General features: G+C 41.4%; 1 protein-coding gene and 1 long non-coding RNA gene across 7 annotated transcripts in view; both read right to left on the bottom strand.

Moving 5' to 3' along the window:
* Positions 1-7900, bottom strand: part of LOC143642843 (ankyrin repeat and sterile alpha motif domain-containing protein 1B-like) — an 887705-nt gene extending 879805 nt beyond the window's left edge. For 4 of the 6 annotated variants that reach the window (XM_077111727.1, XM_077111730.1, XM_077111731.1 and 1 more), the window contains exon 1: positions 7668-7899. In XM_077111727.1, coding sequence (XP_076967842.1) covers positions 7668-7801 — 134 coding nt within the window. In that variant the 5' untranslated portion in view covers positions 7802-7899. Of the gene's footprint in view, positions 1-7667 lie in introns of all 6 variants that reach the window. The other 2 variants (XM_077111726.1, XM_077111725.1) reach the window with 1 other exon arrangement.
* Positions 7901-14816: 6916 nt separating this feature from the next.
* On the bottom strand, positions 14817-16956 carry LOC143690308 (uncharacterized). The gene is made up of 3 exons (XR_013179127.1): positions 16717-16956; positions 15574-15633; positions 14817-14949 (listed from the first exon to the last, which is right to left on the bottom strand). It is a non-coding gene; the product is annotated as an uncharacterized LOC143690308 (long non-coding RNA).
* Positions 16957-25754: the final 8798 nt, after the last annotated feature.

Consider the following 25754-nt stretch of genomic DNA (forward strand, 5'->3'; position numbering starts at 1 on the left):
CCACTGATGTCTTGTTTGGGTACCTTTCTTTTCCCCGTTTGGTCTGGAAGCCATTATTGGTCCCATGGTGCCAGGGCCAGGCTCATCCGTGGGAATCGTCCCACATTGTAAGGGAGACTTTCACCCCTGGATTTCCTGTTCCCCACAGAGGGGACGGTAATGATTTTCCTGGCAAACTGGGCGTAGAGATAGAGAGGCCACATCTGAGGAACTAAAGAGGTTTCCTAGAATCAACTCTTAGGCATAATTACAGGTAGTTTTAGCTTCTCCACTACAGAAATAAGTTTCATAAGGGCAAGCACCAAGATCCAGAGTTTGGAATATCTGTATGTAAAGGTTCCTCAATAAAAATATATAAAAAAGAAAGAAAGAAAGAAGGATAGCAGATATCACCATGTGCCTTCCCATGTGACAGAGAAACCCAGACTTGAATGGCCTTTCTTGAGTGAAAGTAGCCTCTTGTTTGTACCTTAACTTGGTCATATTCAGAAAGTTTAACAGTAACATATTTTTTCTCCAATTCCTCAAAGAACTCTACCAACACTTTTTCATTATCAGCCCACCAGAGTCTGGGATGTCTCCAGGTATTACATTAACCTATTCAGAATTACAAGGCCTCACTCTCCATTGGGCTCCATGTGTTTCGGTTGTTTAAATGAGCTATCCAGACAGTTTATTTAGATTGAGTGTTACTGAAATTTTAGGTTCTAGACACAGTAAACCTCTCTGCCTTTGGTTTCATATAGTAGGTGAAGCTCTGGAGTACATACACGACCATCTTTTGTCCTGTATTCTGGTTTACCTTAGTCCCAACTACATCAGCTTTGTCCTTATCTCCAAATGAAGCCTGATCTCTTTTTTGGTTATTTTCACTGTTATTGTATGTAACAATGCTAACTTGAAGAGCTGCAGAGCTTCGGCTCTGAGTCTTAGGTGTCACAGAGCAACTCAAAATTCCAGAGAAACACCAGCTGATAACACATACAGCTCTGTGTCTCAGAATCTAGAAATACACTTACAATTTCAGACAAAGTAACACTGCTATAAGAGCTTACAATCTAGACTCCAATTTCATAAGCATTTTCTTAAAGAGACCATAGCATATTCGTTCTTTTATTTCTGGCTTATTTTGCACAATACATTGTCCCCAAGGTTCATTCAGTTTATTGCATGCCTCACTGACATCATTTCTTTTTGTAGCCAAACAGTGGCTACAAAATAAAATTCCCATAGTTATTTATATACATATTGCAGTTTGCCTTTTGGCTTCTCAGTCATTATACCCTTTGGCTCCTTCCACCCATTAGGCATCGTGGATAATGTTTAAAATAAACAAACCATGTCTTACAATGTCCTCACTTGGTTGTGCAATCAGCAGCACTCTCACCCAAAGAGACAAAGAACTGATCAACACAGCACCACCAAATATCAGATCCAAACCTCCCCAATCTCTTGTCCCCCCCACCAATGATTTACCGGAGGTATTACTCTGGTGCTGGTGCTGTCTTCCTGTTAACCGTAGGCCACAGCATGCAATATCAGTTTCCCCCCATGCCCCTCTAATACTGTCTCTTTGTACAAGATCAAACCTTTGAAGGAGTTCATGTGAGAACTTATTTATAATTGTTGAGTTAATCGATGGAATACATGACTCTATACAACCCCTTTCAAGCAGACTCACCTTCAATATGGAAATGTTACTTATAACCCACCAATGAGCTGCCATCGCTTCGTAGCCATTCCCTTGCATTTAAGTTCAACCTCTCTGGGTGACCTTTTCCTGGTCTCTAGCGCCCGTGTACCTCTAGGTCCCTCTATTCTACAGCGTAAACTTTTCAGATTACCTTTACCAGAGTCATAAGATCAGCTGCACAGTTCTGAAGAGGAGCTGAAAACCCTTAGTAGAGAAAGAGGTCAGTATCAGAAGTCCCTCTCCTTTCTCCTTACCCCCATCATGCAGCTGGTGTGCTCTCTCTGGCACACACAGCTCCCTGAACATAATGCACAATCACTGCCTCAAACATCATTACTATCTAAAATAGATAACCCACTTGCAACTTGACTATTTTTATAGACACAACATTTTCATGCAGCTTAACTGCTCTATTTATGATTTATTCCACTTAACCAACGCGATTTCCCTGGAAGTGAGTCCCGATAACCACAATTGTTCAAACAGTTGTGAAAATTACAATACTGCCTAGTTGCCTCTTACCTCCTTTTGGACCCATCACCAAAAATGTCGTGAACTTAAATCCCTAATCTAATAAATTTGTAAACTTTCGGGTTTATGTTTTTGGCAACCTGAAGATTATTTTTCCTGTCTTCTTATTAATCTACTTTTTACATGGAGGTCCTGAGAACCAAATTCTTTACATTGAACGAGAATTTACCAAGTACACTTTGTTGAGTACTCAACTCTTTTGAAGCATTAGGAAAATAAAGTAAACATGTGGCATTAATGAACTTTTTACTGTTGTATTAAAATACAAATAAGTCTTAACCTAGACTCATTAAAAATAATTAATGTAATATACATTTTAAATGGGGATTATTTTTATTTAGAATAAAGGTGGTCTGTGCCAAAGGAACAGATTTTCAAAGATTTTACAGCTATCTCATGAAAGATTCAAGTTAAATAAAATGAAATTTCATCTATAATCTTGAAGAAGAAACAGGGAGACAACTCAATTTGAGTATACTCTGATGAGCTCTGCTGAGCTCAGATTTTTTAAAAGATGAAAGGGAGGTAGACAGGAACATAACTAAGGCCAAACATAAAAGAGAAGCACATACTTGTTCAGGAAAAATGCTATGTCCATTTCAGCTAAGTTTGAAAAATAAAAGAAGGGCAGTACACGTTCATTACTACGGCAGTAAGCTTAGAGTAAAAGTAAAACTGTGGCTGGATTTTAGACCATGAATTTTCTATGATATCTATCAGTGCCGAGGATCTCATTCTTCCCAACTTCTATTTTGTTTCCATCTTCCCTAATAAGAATCATTTCCAAACTAGAAAAGATAAAATAAATAATGTTAGGAGATTCCCAAAGCTCCAAACAGACAGCGATCATGAGAGACACTTACCTATTTTAACAAGTTTAAAGTGTCCAGAACCAGAAGAATTAGATGCAAGGGAGTGGAAGGAACTTGCATCAGAAATCATTAACAGCTGATCAGTAGAAACAAGTTATAACAATTAAAAAAAAAAAAAAAAAGCCTGGTATCCCTATGAGACACTGATTGCATACTCTGGAGAGATTATATGGTGTGTAAATATATCTCAATAAAATTTGCAGTTAAAAGAAAAAGCCTGATATCCATAGAATTTATAGGCTTACTACTAAAGGGTAGATCAAAGAAATGTCATAAGCAGAACATAGCATGAATTCAGAAAGGCAATGGATAAAATATCTCAGAATAGTCTCATGGGTTAATGGAGAGAAGTAGCAGGTAGTTCTATCAAGTACTTCAATGTTGGTAGAAATGCCATGCACAACCAGTGCTACTTTTAAGTTTATCCTAAGTTGACAAGAGGGTCTTTAGGGATATATCATGGTGTACTAAATTCCGGTTACAGAAAACATGCTTATTAAACCTATGATGCAGAGAAGTTAATACGTCAGAAGACAGACTCAAGAGTCAAAAAGATCAAGAGAGATTACAAATATAAGATAAAACAAACACAGGCAGGCCACGGTAGCTCAGTGGCAGAATTCTTGCCTGCCATGCTGGAGACCCAGGTTCGGTTCCCAGTGCCTGCCCATGTAAAAAAGAAATAAATAAATAAATAAATAAAAACTAGACTTCTAAATTAAACTTCATGCATGAAGAAAAGCCCACACTTAAAAAAAAAAAGAGAGAAACCAAACAAGATTAAATTTTAATAGGAATAATTTCAATTCAATCAACTTTTTATAAGTACTAGGTAGGAGAACCATGGCTTCACAATTCACAGGGGAAAAAAAAGCCACCTGGCAGTCTGAACGGCCTGTATCTTCAGAACGAGCCAGCACCAGTGTATGGTTCGGGGAAAACCATATATAACACAGGTCTTAGATCAGTAATACAGAGGTAATAATCTTATTTTATTCTGTTTTCAATAGTTGCTATTTTATTTTCATTGCATAATACACATTCACTGTAAACACTGGAAAATGCAGATAAGCAAAAAATAAAAAAAAAGATCACCCACCATTCTACCGAAGAGGAATACTAATTTACATTTTGTTATTTGCCACTCCAGACTTCTAATGCATAGCATAAACGTCCACACGCACTTTTTCTTACAGATACAGGGTCATTCCATAAATGCTGTTTCGTAAACTTTTTTTTTTAACTCAACAGTATATCAAGTCCAAGCACATTCCACACTAGTCAAACAACATCTAGTGCATTTTGTTCATTTTCAGTCTGCACGGTTTAAAAGGGTCAATGAAAAAAATTGAGACTATTCAAAGAAGGGTAAAGCGAGTGGTAAAATGTATGAAAACCAAAGGTCTTGACACCTATGCTTGATGGCTGCATAATAAAAGGTCAAAAGAAGCAATGGCTCTTCTGTGAAGAAAACAGATTTATAAGAAAACAACATAGTTGAATGCATGCATCTAAAGAACTGTCCTGGCAGATGAATTAGACCTGCTTTATACTGACCCATATAACCAAACTAGAATCAATTGCTGGGAGTTACGGGAAGGTGGATTTTAATTCAATAAAAGGAGAATTTGTAACGAGTTCTCAGTACAAGGAGCGGGTATCGTCATTGGAGGGTTTAAAGGGGGCTTGACTAACTAACAGGTAAGGATGTTGCAGAGGAAGTTCCCGCAGTAGGTAAGAAGTTGGACAAAAGGCCCGTTTCTACTCGAAGATTCTACGGAAAACTTACCACGAAACGTACTGCCATTGATCAAGGCCTTAAGAAAGAGAGCCAAGTGCTTTAGAGCTGCAGGAAGAATACCAGTAATGGGCACCCACGAGCTCGATGCTCTCCCTTCATTACCTCACGCCTCACTCAATCCTTGCAACAACCCTATATGAGAGGGACTATTAAAAATCCCCACTTTATAGAAGAAGACAGTGAGGCTTGAAGAGGTTTTCATATTTATTCCAGGTCATTCTTCCTTTTGCTGAAAATGTCAGCATCACCCAAGCTCACGTGATTCCCCCCATTTAGCTGCTGCCCATGTGGCAGGCAACATGGAATCAAAGGCATCTTCAGAAAAACTCATTCAAGGACCCCTCAAAGGAATCAGTCATGAGATGTACCGTAACCAGCAAATAAATAAATAAGCATTTTTAAGTAAATTATTATTCATAGCAAAAAAATTCAGATAGGACTATCTAAAACAGCCAGGTACCTTAAACTTTTGTGAATAAAATAGATGCAATGAATAGGACTTAAGGCACAGTAAAGTGAATCTGAATCACAGATTTTCTAATCTCTGCCAGCACTCATCATGTGACCTTGGAAAATTCTTAATCTTCCTATTTTAAGTCCTTCATCTGTGCAAGCAGGATTGACCTCTTGAAGTTGCTGTAAGAACTGAATGAGATAACACGTGTAAGCATTTAGCCCAGTGGCTGACAGTTACACAACCCAATAATAAAATAGAGGGAAAGCACCAAACCTACTCCACAACTCATTCTAAAATCTGCTTTAAATTTCCATTATTCTGCAATTAAACTTCTAATGACAATCATTTGTGAAAAAGTGACAACTACAATAAAATATGCCTACGTAGGAATTTTATTTTATGCAACGAATCACCCAAGTAATGCCACTGGAACTCTCATTTTCTTCAAGGACAGTGTTTTAGTTCTTGACTCGGTTTGAGACACATAAAATACAAATATAAAGCTTACTGTTTTTGTTACTTTTACAGCTTGGTTCAAACTAAAGAACCCATGTCTTTAAGTTTGTTTTCTTCGTGCATTCTTGTTGCAGAGCTACTGAGGCTTGTACCGCTGATAAAACCAGTAAAAGAAAAAACATCTCACTTAAAGTCTGTACATATCTGGGTCACAATTTTGATACCTTATTTAATGTCTGTTATCATTAAATGTCTACTGGCATTTTATCTCGAAAATTTAGTATCTGTTCTTTTTAAAATAACGGTATAACTGGAAAAGGAGTATTTAAGATGTTTGCTGATGTGGTCCACTAACAAGTACGTTTGTCTTACCTGCAACTTAAAACTGTAACTGGATAAATTGGTTTTGTAGAAATTACCTACAAGAGGCAATTATTAGAGCTGTGATCTGAAATATGTACACACTGTCTACTTGTGTTTGAAAGTGGAAATTATTTAACAAGGAAATACACAGGCACATGGTCACTTCTAAGACCTAGTGAAAAAAATGCCCCATCAATATGCATTGTCCTGAAGTGAACTGTCATTCTAATAAAATGTCACTGTCGACAAAAACAGAACTTTTAAATCACATCAACTATTCTCCAACTAAATTTATTCCACTGGAATACAAATGCTTTCATTTTCCCTGTTAGCCAGTACTGCATTTAATTGCACTGTCTGACCCCTACAACATACGAGAACTTGTACTAAAAACACAATGTCATCACTCAAAAGTTTGTACCAAGCACCCTTCAAAGTAGCACTGAGCAGTTTCTAAAAACCAAGAAAATCAATTGGACTTTTAAAATTTTTTACAAGTATAGCTGGTCACCTAGGAGATGTTTTAGGGGGAAAATATGAATGCTGTCTGAGGCTTAAAACCATCCAGGATAAATTGAATAGCCACGCTCTTAGAAACCAAAGTGCTTTCCTTGAATTTTACTTAGTGAATATTTTTAAGGCTTCATCCGTCCCAGTTGATTTCATTTGCTCATCAATTCCACTTTCAGGTTAATAGTTGTTCAGATATGCTAATCAATCCTGCTATTTCTGAGGTACTGCCTGCTGAATAAAGACCTTGACATTTTTTCAAATGTCATCTTAGAAAGATTCTCTATGGAATATCATCGCACCTGCAACATCTTGGCATTAAAAGGCTTCCACTATCTCCTCCATACACTATGCCAATTCCGGCACCGCATCTTTCATCCTGAGATGTAATAAGCATGTTTTGCTTAGCTGTGTCCAGATGACTGGATGTGCTACTTGGGCCGCCTAACCTGACTCGTCAAGTTTTTACACACGCCGTGTAACATCTCATCACAAGGTTCACTTTCCTCATTTGTGGGGATCATAACCCACAGCACAGCAAACGCCTTCTGCAAGGCAAGAGAGCAGCAAGCAAAGGCTGTGGCTTTTGCAGGGTAACTGCATCCACGCAATAGCTTCTCTGCCAATTTCATTTAAATCGACAGAAAACAAGGCTGGGTTTGAAGCTGAATGCACATAATAGGCATCGGTGGAAAGCTGATTTGCTTCAAGCAACGCTAGTACATGCACAAGTTCTGCACCACAGCTCAGGAAAAAGTAGCTACTGACGCATTGATGGAAGGCTATTTTGAAATTACTCAAAGACTCGGAGGCATCCGTGTGGCCAGGAGGCTCCTGCATCTCTCCACCCGCACAGCCTGCTTTCCTACCTAATTTAAGAATGAGGCGCCGGCAGCCGCCAGGTGCAGCGGCCGGGAGGAGAAGGCTGGATCCGTCCTAACGCACGACGCGGGCGCAGTCCGCGGCGCGGGTCCCCGAGCTTACCTTAGCAGATTAGACAGGGGCAGGGGGCCGGATCCACCGCCCAGGATCCCTCCTTTCCTGCCAGACAGGAGTTTCTCCACCAGAGCCACATTCCCCGTGCGAGCCGCTTCCAGGAGCTCCTGGTCCTTCCCCATAGCCGCTCACCGGGTCCTCGGAGTCCTCTCCCCACCTGGGGTCCTCCCGGCCCGCGCCCACTCCCCCAAATCCACGGCCCTGCCCGCCCCACCCTAAAATAAGGCAAGCGCTTCAGCGCGAGGCTCCGCCCGCAGCCCCCGGGAGCACCGCCCGCTCCTCCGGCCGCCGCTTTGACAATGGGGAGCGGACCCTGTCCGGAGGAGGCACTGGCCCCACCGGGCGCCACGGCGCGCCCCCGCGGCCACTCCCCTGGCTTCCCGAGGCCTCGTTCCCGCGGGCGGGGCTGCCGGGGCGGGAGGAGCGGGGGGAGCACGGCGGGCGCTGGAGGAGGAGGCGGAGCCGACCGTGCCGGGGCTGCGGGGAGGAGCGGCTGCGGGGAGGAGCGGCGCCCGCGCGCCCGGCCGGGCTCGCCTCGGCGCTGCGGGCTGGGCGGGCTGCGGCGGCCGCGGACCGCGCTCGGGCGGGGCGGAGCGGGCCGGGCCGGGCCGGGGCGGGCGCGCGGGTCCGCGGCGACGCCTCCGAGGCCTGCGCCCGGGACAGTCGGGGTTGCGCGCCGGCAGGTGCGACCCGGCCGGTCCCGAGTGGGCGGGGGGCGGGCGCGGGGGCGGGCCGGGCTGCTCCGCGCGCCGTGGGCGGGGACCCTCGGGCTCCTGCCGCCTCCCCGGAGCGTTAACCGTCTGAGGCCCGCGGCCCTCCCCGCCCGGCCGCCTCCTCCTCGGCCAGGCGGGCCCCGGGTCTAGCCCTGGGGAAAATCCTCCAGGACCGGCCTGGCAGGCTGGCGATGCTGCGAAGGGACCCGATTGCAACCGCGTGGGTCCGCGCCCCGCGCTGGCCCGCGGCCCTCGCTCCCGCCTGTGCTTCCCGAGAGGCCGAGCCACGTGCCCGCGGCGGGAAGAGGTCTGGTCTGCCTTGGTTTCGGTGGCGCTGGGCACTGAGCAGCTCGTGACTGTTCCAGTTTTTCTAAGGTCTTTCATTGGCCCGTATTTCATTTGGGCTTTAGAGATCTGCTGACTTGTAAAAACACCAGAAAAAAAAAAGGCTGTCTTTGAAAATCCTTCCACTTCCACACTGGGGAAGACATAAATGGGCACGGATAGAGCCCCATGTTAATTTGCGTGGACCATCAGCGGTTCCTTGTACGTGGTGGGCTTGGTTCTGTGACATGCTCTCTTGGCCCATGGAGGAGAAGCGTTTACTGTCTGCGGAAACTTCCTGTGACACCTTGTACTTGGCATTGCCCTTAGAATAGATTTCATAGATGTCAGCTTGTTGATAATGATTGGAGGAAAAGGGCATAATAGGCAGCAATAACTGCTCTCCTTACAACAATCCATTGAACTATCCGAGATACTGATATACACGAATCTAATTCTGTATACTTTTTGGGAAGCTGGGAATTTTTGCAATATACATATTGCAAGTCACTCCTCCTGGGGTTCATTAACAAAAGAAGTTACAAGGGTTGAGACTAGAAAAGGGAGGAAAAGCAAAAAACAAAGCAAGTATAAAAGAAATTGAAGGAATGTGAATGTAGGTTAGGCTTAGAACTGTATCTCAAGGTCTGTTGACAGTGAGGAAGAGAAAAAAAATGGTGTCTTTTAGCATGAATTTTATTAGGTGAGCTAAGATAGACTCACCCTGTGATTTAGGGAGATGGTTTGGAAAATACCTGCCTTTTTTCTGTTGTTAGCACCGCAGTTACACTACATCAGTGGGATTATGACAGGCTGTGGGATGGGAGTCAGCAGCTCCCGTCACAGACTGAACCTACTCAACATTGGGATGGAAATCCAGCATCTTGCTTCCTACTCTCCACTTAGGTCCTTCTGCTATGCCCACCTGGCACAAACTCTGCCCCCCACCATCTTCCTTACTGTATGAATTTGAAACTATCATGTTTTAATCCTGATCCAATTTTGTGGGGACAGTCATTTCTTTTAATCCTGATTCAATATTGTAGGGCAGAAACTTTTGATTAAATTATGCCCATGGAGATGAAGTACGCCCAGTTGTGAGTGTGACCTTTTGATTAGATGGAGATATAACTCTGACCATTCAGGGTGGGTCTTAATTAGTTTACTGGACTTCTTTAAACAAGGAAACAATATGGAGAAACCTCAGAAACAACGGAAGCCTCAGGGCTGATAGAGCAGATGTAGACATGTGGAGAACAGTTGCTTCAAAGAACAGAGACATGGATGTTTGGAGATGCTTGGAGCCCAGCAGACATCACCATGAGATGTTACACAAGCCAGAGCCTGGAGAGAGCCAAGGGAAGCCAAGAGATGAAAGCCAGCCCCAGAGAAGCAAAGTGAGGAACCCCGACAGGAACAGAGGCTGAAAACAATGGAGCCCAGGAGCAAGGGACCAGCAGATGCAGCCACATACCTTCCCAGCAGAAAGAGTGGTTCCTGACCCATCAGCCTTTCTTGAATTAAGGTATCTTTCCCTGGCTGCCTTAATTTGGATATTTTCACTTCTTTGGAACTGTAAAGTAGTAACTTCCTAAATTCCCTTTTTTAAAAGCCATTCCATTTCTGGTATATTGCATGATGGCAGCTTGCAAACCAATACACTTAGGGAACCCAGACACCAAGCATAACATGATATTTGCAGGTTTTCTGAAGATTTGTGGTCCTGAGTGTTGAAGGCCATGGAATGCCAATCGCCCATCTTCTTCAGGTTCTAACCAACAGAGAATAGATGCAAGGAACCAAATGGGCAGCTCAGTAGAGCTTAATTCCTGGATCAGTCTAACATCCCCCAAAGTGTTGGGAACACTACTAAGCTTGACAGAATAAGATTAGGAGCCCTCTCTATAGATGAGCCCTCTGCGTCATGGGACCTGCCTCTGGGGAAAGTTGGATCTATAAGCTGGACCTTCATAAAGACTTGTCTAAAATGGAGTCAGAGGAATGGAAAGAATGATATGCTTCCTGGGCTGTTTTTGTAAAAGCTGAAGCAGTCTGATCCAAAGATGCTTACCGTCTCGGGGCCAGGAGCAGGGGAAAGCCCACTGCCCTTCTTATTGATCCAAGAGGCAGGCAAGGCCAGAAAGAAAACAAGCCAGTGTGGAGCCTCGTTTTGAAAGCCAAGTACCGCCATCCACTGGGAAAGTGGGCCCAGTGGATGCAACTGGAGAAAGAAACCACAATGCTCGCTGTCACACACCGTCCTCTTGGGAGGAGGGCGGAAGCTTTCCAGTCCTCTAGGGAAATTTGGTGAAGAGGGACAAGGGCTTCCTCAACATCATCAGCCCACATGACACTGCCATCCTGCTGATTCTTCTCTGACTCCCCCGTCCCCAAGAGCCACCCTGTGTGCCACGCCCTTCAGGAGCCCAGGCAGCCTGGTGACAGCACAGCAGCATGCTGACGAAAGCAATCCTGATTCCACTCCAGACCGTTTCCTCACAGGGAGGAGTCCCTCGAGATTCTGAAAAATACATTGTCACCATCTCTTTTCATTCTCCACCGAAACTATCTAGCGTCCTGACAAACCTATTACACAATCTCTGCCTGAGGGGTGGCTGAGAAGCCACAGAACATATATCCACTTTTGGCACCTCAGCTCATCCTCTTCGAGAGCAGTCCCACTCCACTCCCTTCTAACACTCCAGCCTCTGCTTCTGTCCTACTACAGCACCAGTCAGCAGACTTTTTGCTGAAAAGGGCCAGATAGTAAATATGTTTGGCTTTGTTGCAAGTCACTATTGCAACTACTCAGCTCTGCCCTTGTGACACGGAAGTAGCCGCAGACAGTATTTAAATGAGAGAGTACGACTGTGATCAAATAAAACTTAATAGATACTGAAATTTGAATTTCCTATAATTTTTGCATATCACAAAATACTTTACTTTTGATTTGTTTCCAGCCATTCAAACTATAAAAGCTATTCTTAGCTCACTGGCCGTATCAAAACACAGTGCACGTAGGATTTGGGCCAGTAGCCATAAGCCTGCAAATTTAGAAATGACTTATTCTAAAGCCCCTTTGGGAGATACTGTTTCTTTGCTTGGCTTGATTGTTTAGACACTGGAGGAAAAATCAAACAGTGCCCTCTAGGGAATCTCCCACACCCCAGCCTGGGCAGACAAACCCCTCCCCATCAGCAAATCCTCTCTAAGTCTCTAAGACCATCCCATTAGGCCTCTGTCCATGGCGAGTGGACTGAGCTTTTTTGTATCCACTGCAGCATGCCCTTCCTATGTCATGATGACAGCAAACAGGCATTTCAACCTCACAAAGTTCTCAACTATCTCTGGTTCCTGAGTCAGTCCCAGATGAGCCTTCAAGGTGGGAGCCATCCTGTCTGAGGCCAAATTTTCCTCATTGTGAGGTATTAGAGGATGTAGACCTCAAAGTCTTCACTAAAACCCTAGGTTTCATCTGAGGCCAACTCCATGAGACCCAGCCACAAGACTACCCCTACCGGGGATCCCACTGACAGAACTGAGACCCTGCCTTACCTCCAGCTCCTAGTCAGTTCCGTTGCCTTCTGTGTTGCTCTGTTACTCAGTCTTATTCCCTGAGACCTTTCAGTACCTCCTGCTTCTCTTCCTTATCCTGAATGAGTGTTACTGATACCATGTTAGTCAAGGCCAACAGGAGAGATCTGTAAACATGAGATGTATAAAGGTGTCTCACACAACCGTGGGAATGGAAGAGTCCAAAATCCACAGGGCAGGCAGTGAAGCTGGTGGCTCCAGTGAAGGGTCTAGATGAACTCCACAGGAGAGGCTTACTGGCTGAAGGAGCAGTGAAAGAGTCTCTCTTCTTCTATTCAATTGATTCAATTATCCCACTGTAGGAGACACACCTTAGTTGATCACAGATATAATCACCCAACAATCTGATGATTTAATTAACCAGCCATGAAATATTCTTGCAGTAATGGTCAGGCCAGTACTTGCCTGACCAGACACCTGGGCACCATCACTTGGCCAAGTTGACACCAGAATCCAACTATCACATTCTAAGAATTCCAGAGGTCCCTCTGGTCTCTGAAGGAGTCCAAAGTTTTACAGTAAATCTTCATTATAAACTTCCATAAAATTGAAGTGTTCCAATCAGGCAAGCCTGATTTTTTAAGATTTTGTTAAGTCTTTTAAATCTTAAAACAAACATAGAGCACTTTTTCTAACCTGCTGACATAATCACAAAACTCCACCTTGGTATTTGTAATGCAGCCAGGCATTCTGCTACAGAGATTAAGGTCTAAATTTTAAGACCATTTATAATTGTTTAAGACAAACTCTGCATACTGTCAATTAATTTGGGCTGCTTCTGTATCTCCAAGGCCTCTCCACACTTTAATGACAAGTTCCAACCTGGCTCAAAATCTTCTCTCCTGCCCCCATGTCTTTCAATGCCATGCAAATGTCTCACCATCTGGCAGCATGTGCCCTCAGCTAGAAGTTCTACCATTTGCTCCTTATTTAATACCACAGCAGCCATTCAGCCCCCGAAGATTTCTGCCTCAGAGACTGAAGAAGGATCAGGGTCCTGAATCAACCCAAGAGAATCTGCTCTGGCCCTTTTCTCTCCTCCCAGGAAACAATTCGATTTCGTAGACTTGGAACGAGTTTAAGATGGGTCAAATACATCCAGGCTGCAACCTCACAAAGGACTTCTTAGACTTTCTCATGCTATAAACTGACCTAAAGATGTATACTCTTGACTTTCCTCACAAAACTTCCAGTATCAAATGGTATATCCTTTTAGGCCTACATCCATCTCAAGACTAGTTTTCAGGATTTCTTTTTGATTTTGAGGTGGAGTTCCAATGACCATTGTAGCTTCTACTGTGTCAGGTTCTATTTCCTTGCCCTCTTGGCTCTGATTTAGAAATTCTAAGATTCGCCTCAGTGCAAAAGTCCCTAACAACAAGAAAAGAAAACACAATTTGACATCTCAGGGTTCACCCATGAGATCAAACACAACCATACCTGTTATTTTAACAGAAAACTGAATAGAAAGAATCATTAATGAAGTAATAAAGAAATAAAAGAGAAGAAAAAATTCAAAGAGGTACCAGTATAGGAAGCAACTATCATCTCTAGGGATAGGGGAAAATGGATGAGATTGGAATTATTAACACACTGAAGCTTGGAGGAGGAACTCTGCTGAACTGAAACTCAACTGAAGAAGAGGGACTGCTGCCGGATGACAGTGGTACAGCGGCAGGGGGTCCCCCAGGGTTGAGACTCGGCCATCTTAGAAGGGGGCACCCACTGTTGGGTTCTAGTATCTCAGGAAAAGCAATAAGCCTGGTTCTGCATATCAGAAAACTGTAAACTGGAGCTGCCAGATTAAAGAACTACATCTGGAAGAAGTGCATTCTTCCTCTAGCACCCTCCGTTGGTAGATTCTAACAGAGAACCAGGTGGCAAAGCAGTAATGTGTTTTACTTACATCACAAAACAGAATATATGAAAATGGATTTAAAATTAAAAGACAATAGCTTAATAACTGCTATACCTACCCCCTTGAAGTTAGGTTAAACAACTTTCAGCTTTTCCTATCATCACCACCAATTTCACAGTCATTGCTCTACCAGCAGCTCCTGAGAATTCCTGATTTCCTCTCCCCACTCCTAGGACTCTTAGCCCTCTTGTCTGCACCCCCAGAACTCATAGACCATTTGGATACTGCTTCCTGCTTTGGTCTGATGGGAAAACTCTACCCATTATGAGGTTCTATGAATAATCAATACTTTTCTAAAAATATGAAGTGACACATTTTCTCACAGAATTACCAGCCATCTCCTAGCCTTTTATTCACCTCTTCAATCAGAGCTGCTTTATCATACTTTTGCCCTGTCTAAAGGTTCCTAGTTTCCAGCAGTGACTCTCCCTGCCAAAGGAAACTCCCAAGAACTGTAGTCCAGTTGAAGCCCAACAGCTGTTCCAACTGTTTTTTCCATTGGGAACATCCTCTCTCGATTTTGTGAACAAAATTTTCATTATTTCAGCACATCGACAAGGAGGAATTTACAGGCATCTTTTTGACACTTCAGCAAAAGATTTATTAAGAGTATTATGTGAATGGAGAATGGGTAGCAAATGGAAATAATTATATATTCTTCATATAAGCATTTTATTAGGAACTTAGAAGAAGCTGGAGATAGGGAGTTCTGACCAAATACCTAAAAAAAGAAAAAGAAGAAGAAATTATAGTACTTGAATAACCTAAAGGAAAAGTTAAATAAAAATGAAAGGGTCTTCCCTAGGTCTTGGACTGCAAGACTCAATATTAATGCCTGCTCTCCCCGTATCTGCATATATTTTTTCTTTTGAAAAATTTGTAATAGAGGATTTATTGTCCCACATATAAAATATTTTAAAAGGTATAATAATTAAGACGATATGGCACTGATATGGCAATAGACATACAGACTGGATTTGTTAAAAATAGTTGGATAATGGACCAAACTTCACCTACAAATTTAGCATGCTATAAGGCATTCCAGTAAAGTGTGGGGCTAATAGCGTTCCTAATCTTATTATATTATAGTCATGTCTATTTGTGTACTTAGTGCTAGGTTTATTAAGAAAATATTAGAAAGCCCTTCTAGAACCTCTTTATCCAAAGGATGCAAGCAGAAAACAGTTCCAGAACCTCATTTTTAGTCACCAATTGCTGGTATATTGAAACACATAGACAATACTTTGTTAGAAGGGAATATTTATGTTAAGTAATATAATACGTGCATTTTACATCTCTTCTACCTAATAAAATAAATTATATTTTCATCAGATGCCTTTTTTACCTTAGAGGACAGTGTGCTCCCACTTTTCCAGCTTTTGGTGTAAGGGAAGACCATTTTATCCTTGAAAACAGGAGGGAAATAAGGGAGAGAAAACATGATAGAAGCATTGGATTTAATGTCTATTAATTCCTAAATTTATAGCTAAATGTCAGTTTTACAATACTGTTTCCTCCAACTCCTCTTTCATCATGTGGTGTGTGTGCGTGTGTGTGTGTGCGTGTGCGTGTGTGTGTGCGCGCGTGCGTGTGCGTGTACGTGTGTGTGCGCGTTCGTGTGCGTGTGTGTGTGTGTGTGTGTGTGTGTGTGTGTGCTTTGAGAGGAAGAAGGATGATGGCTGGAAGAAGTACTGTTTCTACCAGCGGAACTCTAGTTGAATACATCAAATCATGATCACTACAAGTTGTCATTCTGCTGCTCACTTTAAAAATAGAATCAGAGATATGGAAAACCATGAGAATATCACCAGAGAATTAGGCAAATAAATTTAACACTGTCATGGAATTGTGTTAAGAAATTAAATTATGGATAGATAAATAGATCCTCATTAAAAGATACAAAACATAATTTGAGAAAATGGCTATAATGTAATAGATTTTTTAATTAAACATTATGTTTCTTTCCAATTAAATATGAATAATTCTAACATTAAGGGAGAATGTCCATTGTGTGGGGTTTGTGTTTTTGGACTTTTTAAATAAAACACCACCATATGTAATATTGTTGAGTTAATATTGCTATAATCACCTCAATTCATTTCACTGATAATAAATCATATACAGAAAATAAGGCCTTCCATTTGGTGGAAAGTAAAATTAGAGGCAGAAAAAAATTGAAAAACTTTGAAAAAATATTAAAGGAACTGGCTCATTTGAGTAACTGGACCAACATATGGCAAATGTGTTCCAAAACAGACAACTTTTATACTACTTTTTTATAGAAAAAAAAATTCATTCTTATACTAGAAGCTACACAAAACCATCTTAAGCTGTTCAGGACAAAATATTTATAACAATAATGGAAAAAGTTGATTTAAGTATTCAATCTACAGATTAGAAAATAATTGTATATCCAAAGTATTTTAAATCATCGTAATAAGTTAAAGCACAATGATAAGTGTGGGGTTTTTGTACTGTAACACATTACCAGGCAGAAGTTAGCTCCTGAAGTTCCCTTCCCCATATGTTTCTGTGCCAGGGTTGGCCATAAAAGAAATCTGCCTGATATCTGGAAGGTAGAGGTGAAGGAGCAGCCGTTGTGCTGTGAAGGCTGACTTAGTGTAGGCAGCCGTGATAGCAGCCCACATCCTTTGACACTGATCTGCTGTCTCACTTTGTTGGCATAGGCAGCAGCTAAGCCCATAGTGCCTCCAGCTCCAGCTGTTACCTCAAACTCCATGAGTGCTGAGCAACTGCTTATGCAGTTCTATGGAGTTTTAGTCTCCAAGGTGCTAAAACAAATAAAACAATGGGTTGGCTTAACAGAAATTATTAGCTCAAAGTTTCAGAAGCTAGAAGGTTTGCTCCCTCCTACGGTCAGTAGCTTCTGGCTGAATGGCCATCTTTGGGGTTCCTTGGCTTATCTGTCACATGACAATGCACAAGGTGGTGACTTTTCCTTCCTCTGCTGGGTTCCATTAACTTACAGCTTCCTGCTACCCCATGGCTTTCTCCTTCTGAATCCAATTTCCTTTGCTTATAAGGACTTCAGCTATATTGGACTAAGACCCCTCCTCGTTCAGTTCAGGCACACCTTAACCAATAGCATCTTTAAAGTCCTATTTATAAGTGGGTTCACACCCTAGGACCAGGGGTTGAGACCTGAACATGCCTTTTGTAGGGGACGGACTCATGATTTAATCCTCAACACATGGTAAAGGGTGCCAGTTCCTTCCTTATGCCTACCACATCACTGATGTTGGAGACAGACAGGGACAGAAGCATGTTCCCAGCTTGTCTTCTTGGATTCCAGTTTCTCCTAACGGCTCCCCTTTGCCTATGGTCTCCTTAACTTCACATCAGATTTCCCCATCTGCTGGAACAACAGACCTACAATGACTATAGGCAATGGCCTTTCATCAATTTCTTTACTAGCTCCCACAAACATATAAGGTAAATTTCTATTTTTTAAAATCTCATTACATATCACTAGTAATGGTTCTGCTTCTCTGATCAAACTCTAACTGATACAAAATTAGTATTGAAATGGGTCCAGGGACTCTGACCTTTAGGATGGCTTCCTTGAATTATCTGGAACTCTCTTATCTGATTAAATTTAAGTGCATTAATATTCCTGTTGCCAGTGGTGAAGGGGATTCTGGTAATTCATGGCAAAAGAGTTTTTTAAATTAATACTAACAGATAAATGTGATTGAGATCCCTTAGAAAGCTGGACTCTAACAAAGAAGTTACTACCATAAAACATTGAGTATAAAGTGGATGAGTGGTTGCTTCTAAATGTGCTAGAGAATGCAGGCAAAGAACATGAATTCAAGATTTTAAATTCCCAGCCTGAGGCCTGGATAAAGGACTACAAAACTTCTATTTCTTCTTTAAGAGAAACTTTTTTTTTTTGAATAGCCACAGAGGAAAGTTTTCTGAAGTCTAGCATGATCAATTAATTCTAGTTTTCCTGGCACTTTCCCTGTTTTAGCTTAGGAACCCTCATGTCTCAGGAACTCCTTCAGTCCTGGGAAAACCAAGACAGTTGGCCACCCTACAAAACCAAACCCAAGTCAAGACCTGAGAGTGGTGAAATTACAATGCAGATTGAATTCCAACCCCATAGAATTCCATTCTCCAAAGAGAATGTATATGTATGGAAATTTCTCAATAAACCCCATCTGGAATTCTATGGGGTTGGAGCTCACAGTCTATTCAAGGAAAGAGACACAGAACAAGTCTTAACAAAGAAGCAGAAGTTTTCTCTCCAGAGGAAATATTTATAAACTGAGACCTGAGAGAAAAGTATCAGCTCAAGAAAGTCTCTTTTATTACAGTTAGAACAATATTTGGGAAGGACTGTGACCCTAAAAATTAAAATGGGGACATATGGGAAGTTCTGATGAAGAGGGGAATTATGAATCCTTCAATTTTGTTGGTCATCCTTTGCTAGCAGAAGCAGCCCTTTTTTCCCACCTGAGATGAACCTTCCATTTTCTGAAATTCATATACAACTTTTCATGAATGAGCTGTTTTGTAAGGCCTGCACGTTCTCCTCAGGACCTAGCCCATTGCTTCTAGAATTAAAACTAGCATCAAGTCCCAACAGTCCCTAGTAAAAAACTGTAACCCATGGTGTAATATTTTTAAAATGCAAGAATTTCTAATTTGTATTGACATAAAAACAGATTGCCCAAGTGAGAACAGACTTTAAGGGTGTTGGATCAATTTGAAGTAATATTGGATCCTGACAAGTTCATTGATATGGGGGCAGTAGGTAGAGATTCTCAACTCAGTGTTAGCTCAAGCAGCTGTAAATGGCTTTAAGAGTTTGCTTAGTTAGTTGACCCAAAAGTGGTCAACACTAAATGAAGTTGAAATTCCAGAACTTCCTCAGTATACTGTAGAGGAATGATTTGGGAAAGCAAAATGCTTGTATTAGTTAGGGTTCTCTAGAGAAACAGAATCAACAGGGAACACTTGCAAATATAAAATTTATGAAAGTGTCTCATGTGACCGTAGGAATGCAGAGTCCAAAATCCACAGGGCAGGCTGCGAAGCCGATGACTCCAATAGATGGCCTGGATGAACTCCACAGGAGAGGCTCACCAGCCAAAGCAGGAATGCAACCTGTCTCCTCTGAGTCCTCCTTAAAAGGCTTCCCATGATTGCATTTAGCATCACTAATTGCAGAAGACACTCCCCTTTGGCTGATTACAAATGGAATCAGCTGTGGATGTAGCTGACGTGATCATGACCTAATCCTATGAAATGTCCTCATTGCAACAGACAGGCCAGCGCTTGCCCAATCAGATGAACAGGTACCACAACTTGGCCAAGTTGACACCTGTCCCTAACCATGACAATGCTCTAGAAGTTTTATCATGTAAGACCTGTTTAAAAACAAAACTTAGTTATATCCTTCAGAAAAGCCTGTCAATATAAGTTGACAAATTCACCAAGGTTATGAGAAATTCATTCTTTTTTTTTAATATTTTATTGAGAAATTTCCATACATATACATTCATACATGGTGTACAACAAATGGTTCACAATATCGTTACATACATAGTTGTGAATTCACCACCACGACCATTTTTAGAACATTTGCATCACTCCAGAAAAAGAGATAAAAAGAAAAAACTCATACATACCATACACCTTACCCCTTCTTCTCATTGTCCACTAGTAGAAATACATTCTTAAGAGGAGCCCAGTATCCTTGAAGAGTGCTGTGGTGGGTATTCTCTGTAGGTCAGGAATAAAAGTGGGAAATGCTCAGATACTTCTCACAATGAGCCAGTAGTTCTTTTCACCCATCCTGTGGTTATTTGCCCAGTTCTGAATGCCTAATTGGAATAGACATATTCAGCAACTAGTAGAAACACCACCTTCGTTCCTTGACCAAAAAAGTGAGAGCTATTATGGTAGTGAAGGCTAAGTGACATGTTGGCCACACATACCCCTTCCATCATGGAAGGCTTCATGCTTAATTCTCATATAGACACTCAGTTCAAATATGGATTTGCCTTCTCTGCCCACAGTGCTTCGACCAAAACCATCCATGGCCTTATAGCACAACTTATTCACTGGTATGGTATTGGGGATTCAATCATGTCCCCCATAAGGACATATTCAAGTCTCAATCCACATTCCTATGGGTGTTAACCCATTTGTAAAATAACTTTGGGGATATTACTAGTAAAGGTGTGGACTTACACATAAATAGGATCCTCGAATATCCTATGTAGATGAGGCCAAATGTAATCAAGATGGACCTTAATCCATATGTCAAAGGAAATTCCACGCAGAAATAGAAGTCAGCAGAACTCAGAGGATCAGACACAAGAAGAAACAGAGACCGCCATATAGTGGAGGATTCTCAGAATGCTATAGACTCCAGAAGAAAGCAAGTACTGCCAATGCCTTGGTGTTAAACTTCTAGCCTCCAAAAGTGTGAGCAATAAATTCCTGCAGTTTAAACCATTCAGTTTGTGGTATTTTTCAGAGTAGCCCTGGAAAACTAGGACAATACATTCCAAACAACATTGCTTCTGACCAAGGAGCTCATTATACGGCAAATGAAATGCAACAATTGGCCTGTGTCTATGGGGTTCACTGCTCTTACCTTGTTCCCCATCACCCTGATACATCTGTCTGGCTTAACAGAATAGTGGAGTGGCTTTTTTGAAGATTCAGCTAAGGCATGAGATGGTGCCAACACTTACAGAGTTGGGACAATGTTCTCCAGGGTTTGGAAGATGCTCTAAATAGGCAACTAATATGTGATGATGCTTCTAACCATAATGAGGATTTATGGGTCCCAGAATCAACAAGTAAGGATGACTTCTCTCAATTATACTCTTAGGGATCCATTAACTTCTTTCTCATAACTGCAGATTCTGCCGGTCTAGATGTCTTAGTTCCCAAAAGAACAAATGCTTCCACCAAAGTTCCATTAAACTGGTTGCTGAGAAGGCCACTTGGCTACTTTGAGCTCCTCAACCCTGAGAAACAAGCAAAGAAAGGAATTATTGTATTGGCTGGGGTAATTGGTCCTGCCTACCAATGGGAAGTTGCATTGCCACAACACAATAAAGGCTAGATGGTGTATAACTGTAATGCAGAAGACCTCCCTGTGTTAACTCATTTATTATCATCTGAAAGCAGGTCTGGGAATATTTTAAAGCCTAGTTTCTCCTTCAACTATGTTAAGAAAAAACTTTACTTCGGCCTTAAGTATACAAAAAAGTATGATTTTCTTTCTTTTTTTTCATTTATTCGACATTGTTTGAGTACTTGCTATGTCCAGGAAGTTTGCTAGATGCTGGTGATTCAGCAGTGAACAAGGCAAATATGATCATGGCTGTTCCAGAGCTCACAGTCTATTCAAGGAAAGAGACACAGAACAAGTCTTAACAAAGAAGCAGAAGTTTTCTCTCCAGAGGAAATATTTATAAACTGAGACCTGAGAGAAAAGCATCAGCTGAAGAAAGAGTGTTCCACGCAGAGGGCTCTTTGGGAAACACTACGCTTAGGAAGGAAATGGGACTTCTGCTTTCAGAATAAATTTCCCATGTCACCCTCCCACCGTCTCTTTCTTTACCTCTGAATCTACCTTGTTTTATTCACTCACATCTCCTAGCCATCACCCAATCGTGTTTGTATTATTTATTGAATTTAAATTCAATATTGTTATTGCATGTTCTTAATTTCAAAAGAATATTATATCAAGTTTTTTAAATGCTTTTTTCTAAAAGTCAAGTAAAGTTGCTTTTGCTTTTTATGTGGTCTCTGATTCCTGTTTTAATTGACAATGATATTGGCCCACTTCAAAAAAGCTTTCTTCATCCTTTATCTGAAGAAAACCAAAATAAGTAAAATATGGTTTTTACTTCTTATGTATACTTTGTGGATTAAAGAACAGGCATGGAAATAGTAGCATGAAAGAATTTATTTGAAAACAAAGCTAAGCTAAATATTTTAAAAAGAAGAATTAATTCTAACTATCATTCTTCAGTATACATATGACGTATTATTCTCTTACACTATTAAAGAAACATGTGCAACTAATTCTTTATTTACTTGTCACCACCCAAAGCCCTCCCACCTATGATTCACAGACCAGCCTCTTCCTGTGGCCCAGCGGAGGCCAAGCCTGCCAATTTGGGGCCAAGCTGGGCTGGATTTGCAGCCAGGGACAGAAGGGGAGTAATTTTGAGATTTTTGTGGACTCGATAGTTAACATCATCTGTCTAAATGACTAAGTGTGTCTTCTTCTATGTTCATACTTAAATGCTTTCCAAAGCACTTTTTCCTTTATACCAACAATTACAGTTTTGTAAAAGGAAAAGCATTAGGGTTGTGGTCAGAAGACATGGGTTTGAATCAGAAGACATGGGCTTCAATCCTCGTGTGACCTCGTTAGCTTAGAAAAGACAACTTAACGTTGTAGAGCCATCCATTTCTACATGAGTATATCATACACACTTTCACAGAGTCGATCACTGTTTGATCAGATTAAATGAAGACAAGAAGTGAAGGCACATGAATTGCAGTAGATGTTTAATAAATGCCAGTTTCATCTAGACGAGTAATCTTGGCACGTCTGTGGTGGTTTGAAGCTGTGTGTACCCCAGGAAAACATGTTCTGAACTCTAACCCATTCCTGTGAATGTGAACCCACTGTAAGTAGGACCTTCTGATGAGGTCGCTTCAGTTAAGGTGTAGCCCACCCCAAACAAGATGGGCCTGAATCCCCCTACATAAAAGAATGAGATTCAGACAGAGAAAGAAAGAAAGAAACCCACAGAGAGAGGACTCAGAAGCTCAACATCAATGGAATCCAGAAGAGAAGGGAGAGGCCAGGAGATGCCAACCTGTGCCTTGCCTGCCACCGAGAAGCCTACCGCCTGCCAGCACCAGCCCAGGGCACCAGTTTCTGGGAAGAAAGCATCGCCTTGATGATGCTTTCATTTGGGCATTTTTCTGGCCTTGAAACCGTGACTGAATAAATTCCATTGTTTAAACCAAACCATGCCATGGCATTTGCTTGGGCAGCCAAGAAAACTAAAACAGTGCCCACTGTTCCCACTGCCGCCCACCTCGCTACTGCAGAAACACAGGTAATTTGGAGTTGAGGATAAACTTTAACTAAGAAACTTGAACTTTCTATAGGGATACACAACTACAATCATACAATAATGTAATTCAAAATTCTTGAGCTAATTCTTTTGCTCCCTTTAAGATTCAGTGGTATGTACGAAACTACTACATACAATATCCATTTGATTACATTGCTCACTAAGCTTATGAAAATTTTCTTTTTGGGAATTTTGAGTATTTTAAACATGCCAGTATTTAGAATTGGTTTTATTTCTAAACTAGAATCAAGCTTTTTTTTAATTTTAATTTTTTTTTATTTTTTAAATACCAAAAAACACATAACAACTGCAAACATTCCTCTTTTGATCATTCTGTTCTACATATATTAGAATCAAATTTTTAAGTTTGATTGGTTGTCACAGATTTCCAAAAGGTATATAAATGCGTAGTATGATTTCCACACATAGAGTAAAATGTAAAATCAGAAAAATACATGATATTATTCATGTAATTAATACATAAGAATAGGTGACGCCATAAGTTCTTTTGTAGGGAACAAATTTAGGCAAGAAATAGAAATAAAAGTCTTCCCACTATGCTCAATCATGGAAGTATTGTCTTGAAATTATTGGCCCGGTTGTCTGATGACTGCTATGAAGTGTCTACTTAACACACAGCACCACTTTGTATACTAATGGAAAAATATATCATTTGACAAATAAATTTGATCTAAGATTTTGATTGAAGAAGAACAAAGAATTAAATCATTTATAGGAACCGCAGCATGAAAAAGTATTTCCTGCGTTCATTTCTGGTGGGATTACATTGTTTTAGGTGAAGGACCTTTCATGCAAAGTGGTTACAGCCCAACTCCATTAAAAGGGCATTGTAAATGTCTAGAATTTAGAAAAAAGAAAAAACGAAATTATGTTCTAGCATCTTTAAGGAGAAAGCAGAGAGAAAATTTCAGTGAATGTGTTGTGGGGCACACCAAAAGAGAGACCACATAATTCAAAACTGCAAGCCAATTTGGAGTCTTTATTAGCCGGCCGGTGACTGCCTCAGAAACTTCCAAGAAGGAAGATTCAGAGAGCAGCCCCCAGAGGTTTTCAAGGTGTGCTTATAAAGGCTAAAATCATGTTGTGGTTTTGCAGTTGCTAGCAAGCAAGTGTATCATAGAAGCAGAAAAATCAGCTGTTGCCAAAACACATCCCGTTCTCTCAGTTTCCTAACATTGGTTATTGTTTAACTCTTGGGGACATTCCGCCCCAATGTTGTGGGGATTTTCCCTGCTTGGACTGGATTGATTGTTCCTGGCCCTCCACAAAGGGGATAAGGGCAAGTAAGAAAAAAATTACCAAAACATTCAAGTTACTAGAGTAGGTAGGGACTTGATGAACTACCTTTCTTAATACCAGAGTAATTGGGCAATGAATAAAGAAGTATTTGCAAAATCACCTTGGGGGTTGGGGAGAAAGGAGGAAATATCCAACTTCCCCTTTTAGAGAATCCCTGATATTCTCCCAAGCAATGGGGACAACCAAATCAATAGGCTGAGACTGTGAACTTGGGGTTTGCCCCTATGGGACGTATTCCTGCAAAGGAGAAGCTAAGTTTACTGATAATTATGCCTAGAGTCACCCCCAGAGAACCTCCTTTGTTGCTCAGATATGGCCTCTCTCTAAGTCAACTGGGAAGATGAACTCACTGCCCTGTTTATGTGGGACTTGACTCCCAGGGGTGTAAATCTCTCAGGCAATGTGGGACAGAGCTCCTGAGATGTTCAGGACTCAGCATCATGGGATTGACCAAAAGGGGTGTTCTAGTTTGCTAGCTGCCAGAATGCAATATATCAGAAACAGAATGGATTTTAAAAAGGGGGATTTAATAAGTTGCTAGATTACAGTTCTAAGGCCAAGAAAATGTCCCAATTAAAACCAGTCTATAGAAATGTCCAATCTAAGGCATCCAGGGAAAGATACCTTGGTTCAAGCAGGCTGATGAAGTTCAGGGTTTCTCTCTCAAGTGGAAAGGCACCCTTACACAGTCAGAGTTCCTCTCTCATGTGGAAGGGTACAGGGTGAACACGGAATCACCTGCTAGCTTCTTCTTCTGGCTTCCTGTTTCATGAAGCTCCCTGGGAGGCATTTTCCTTCTTCATCTCAAAAGGTCACTGGCTGGTGGACTCTGCTTCTTGTGGCAATGTCATTCTGCTCTACTCTCTCTGAACTGCCCATTCTCCAAAACATTTCCTCTTTTATAGGACTCTAGTAAACCAATCAAGACCCACCCAAATGGGTGGAGACATGCCTTCCTCTAATCCAGTTTAACAACCACTCTTGATTAAATCACATCTCCAGGGGGATGATCTAATTACAGTTTCAAACATACAATGCTGAATAGGGATTAGAAGAAGCG

Source organism: Tamandua tetradactyla, chromosome 7, assembly GCF_023851605.1.
Source record: "Tamandua tetradactyla isolate mTamTet1 chromosome 7, mTamTet1.pri, whole genome shotgun sequence".
In the NCBI taxonomy this organism is placed as follows: domain Eukaryota; kingdom Metazoa; phylum Chordata; class Mammalia; order Pilosa; family Myrmecophagidae; genus Tamandua; species Tamandua tetradactyla.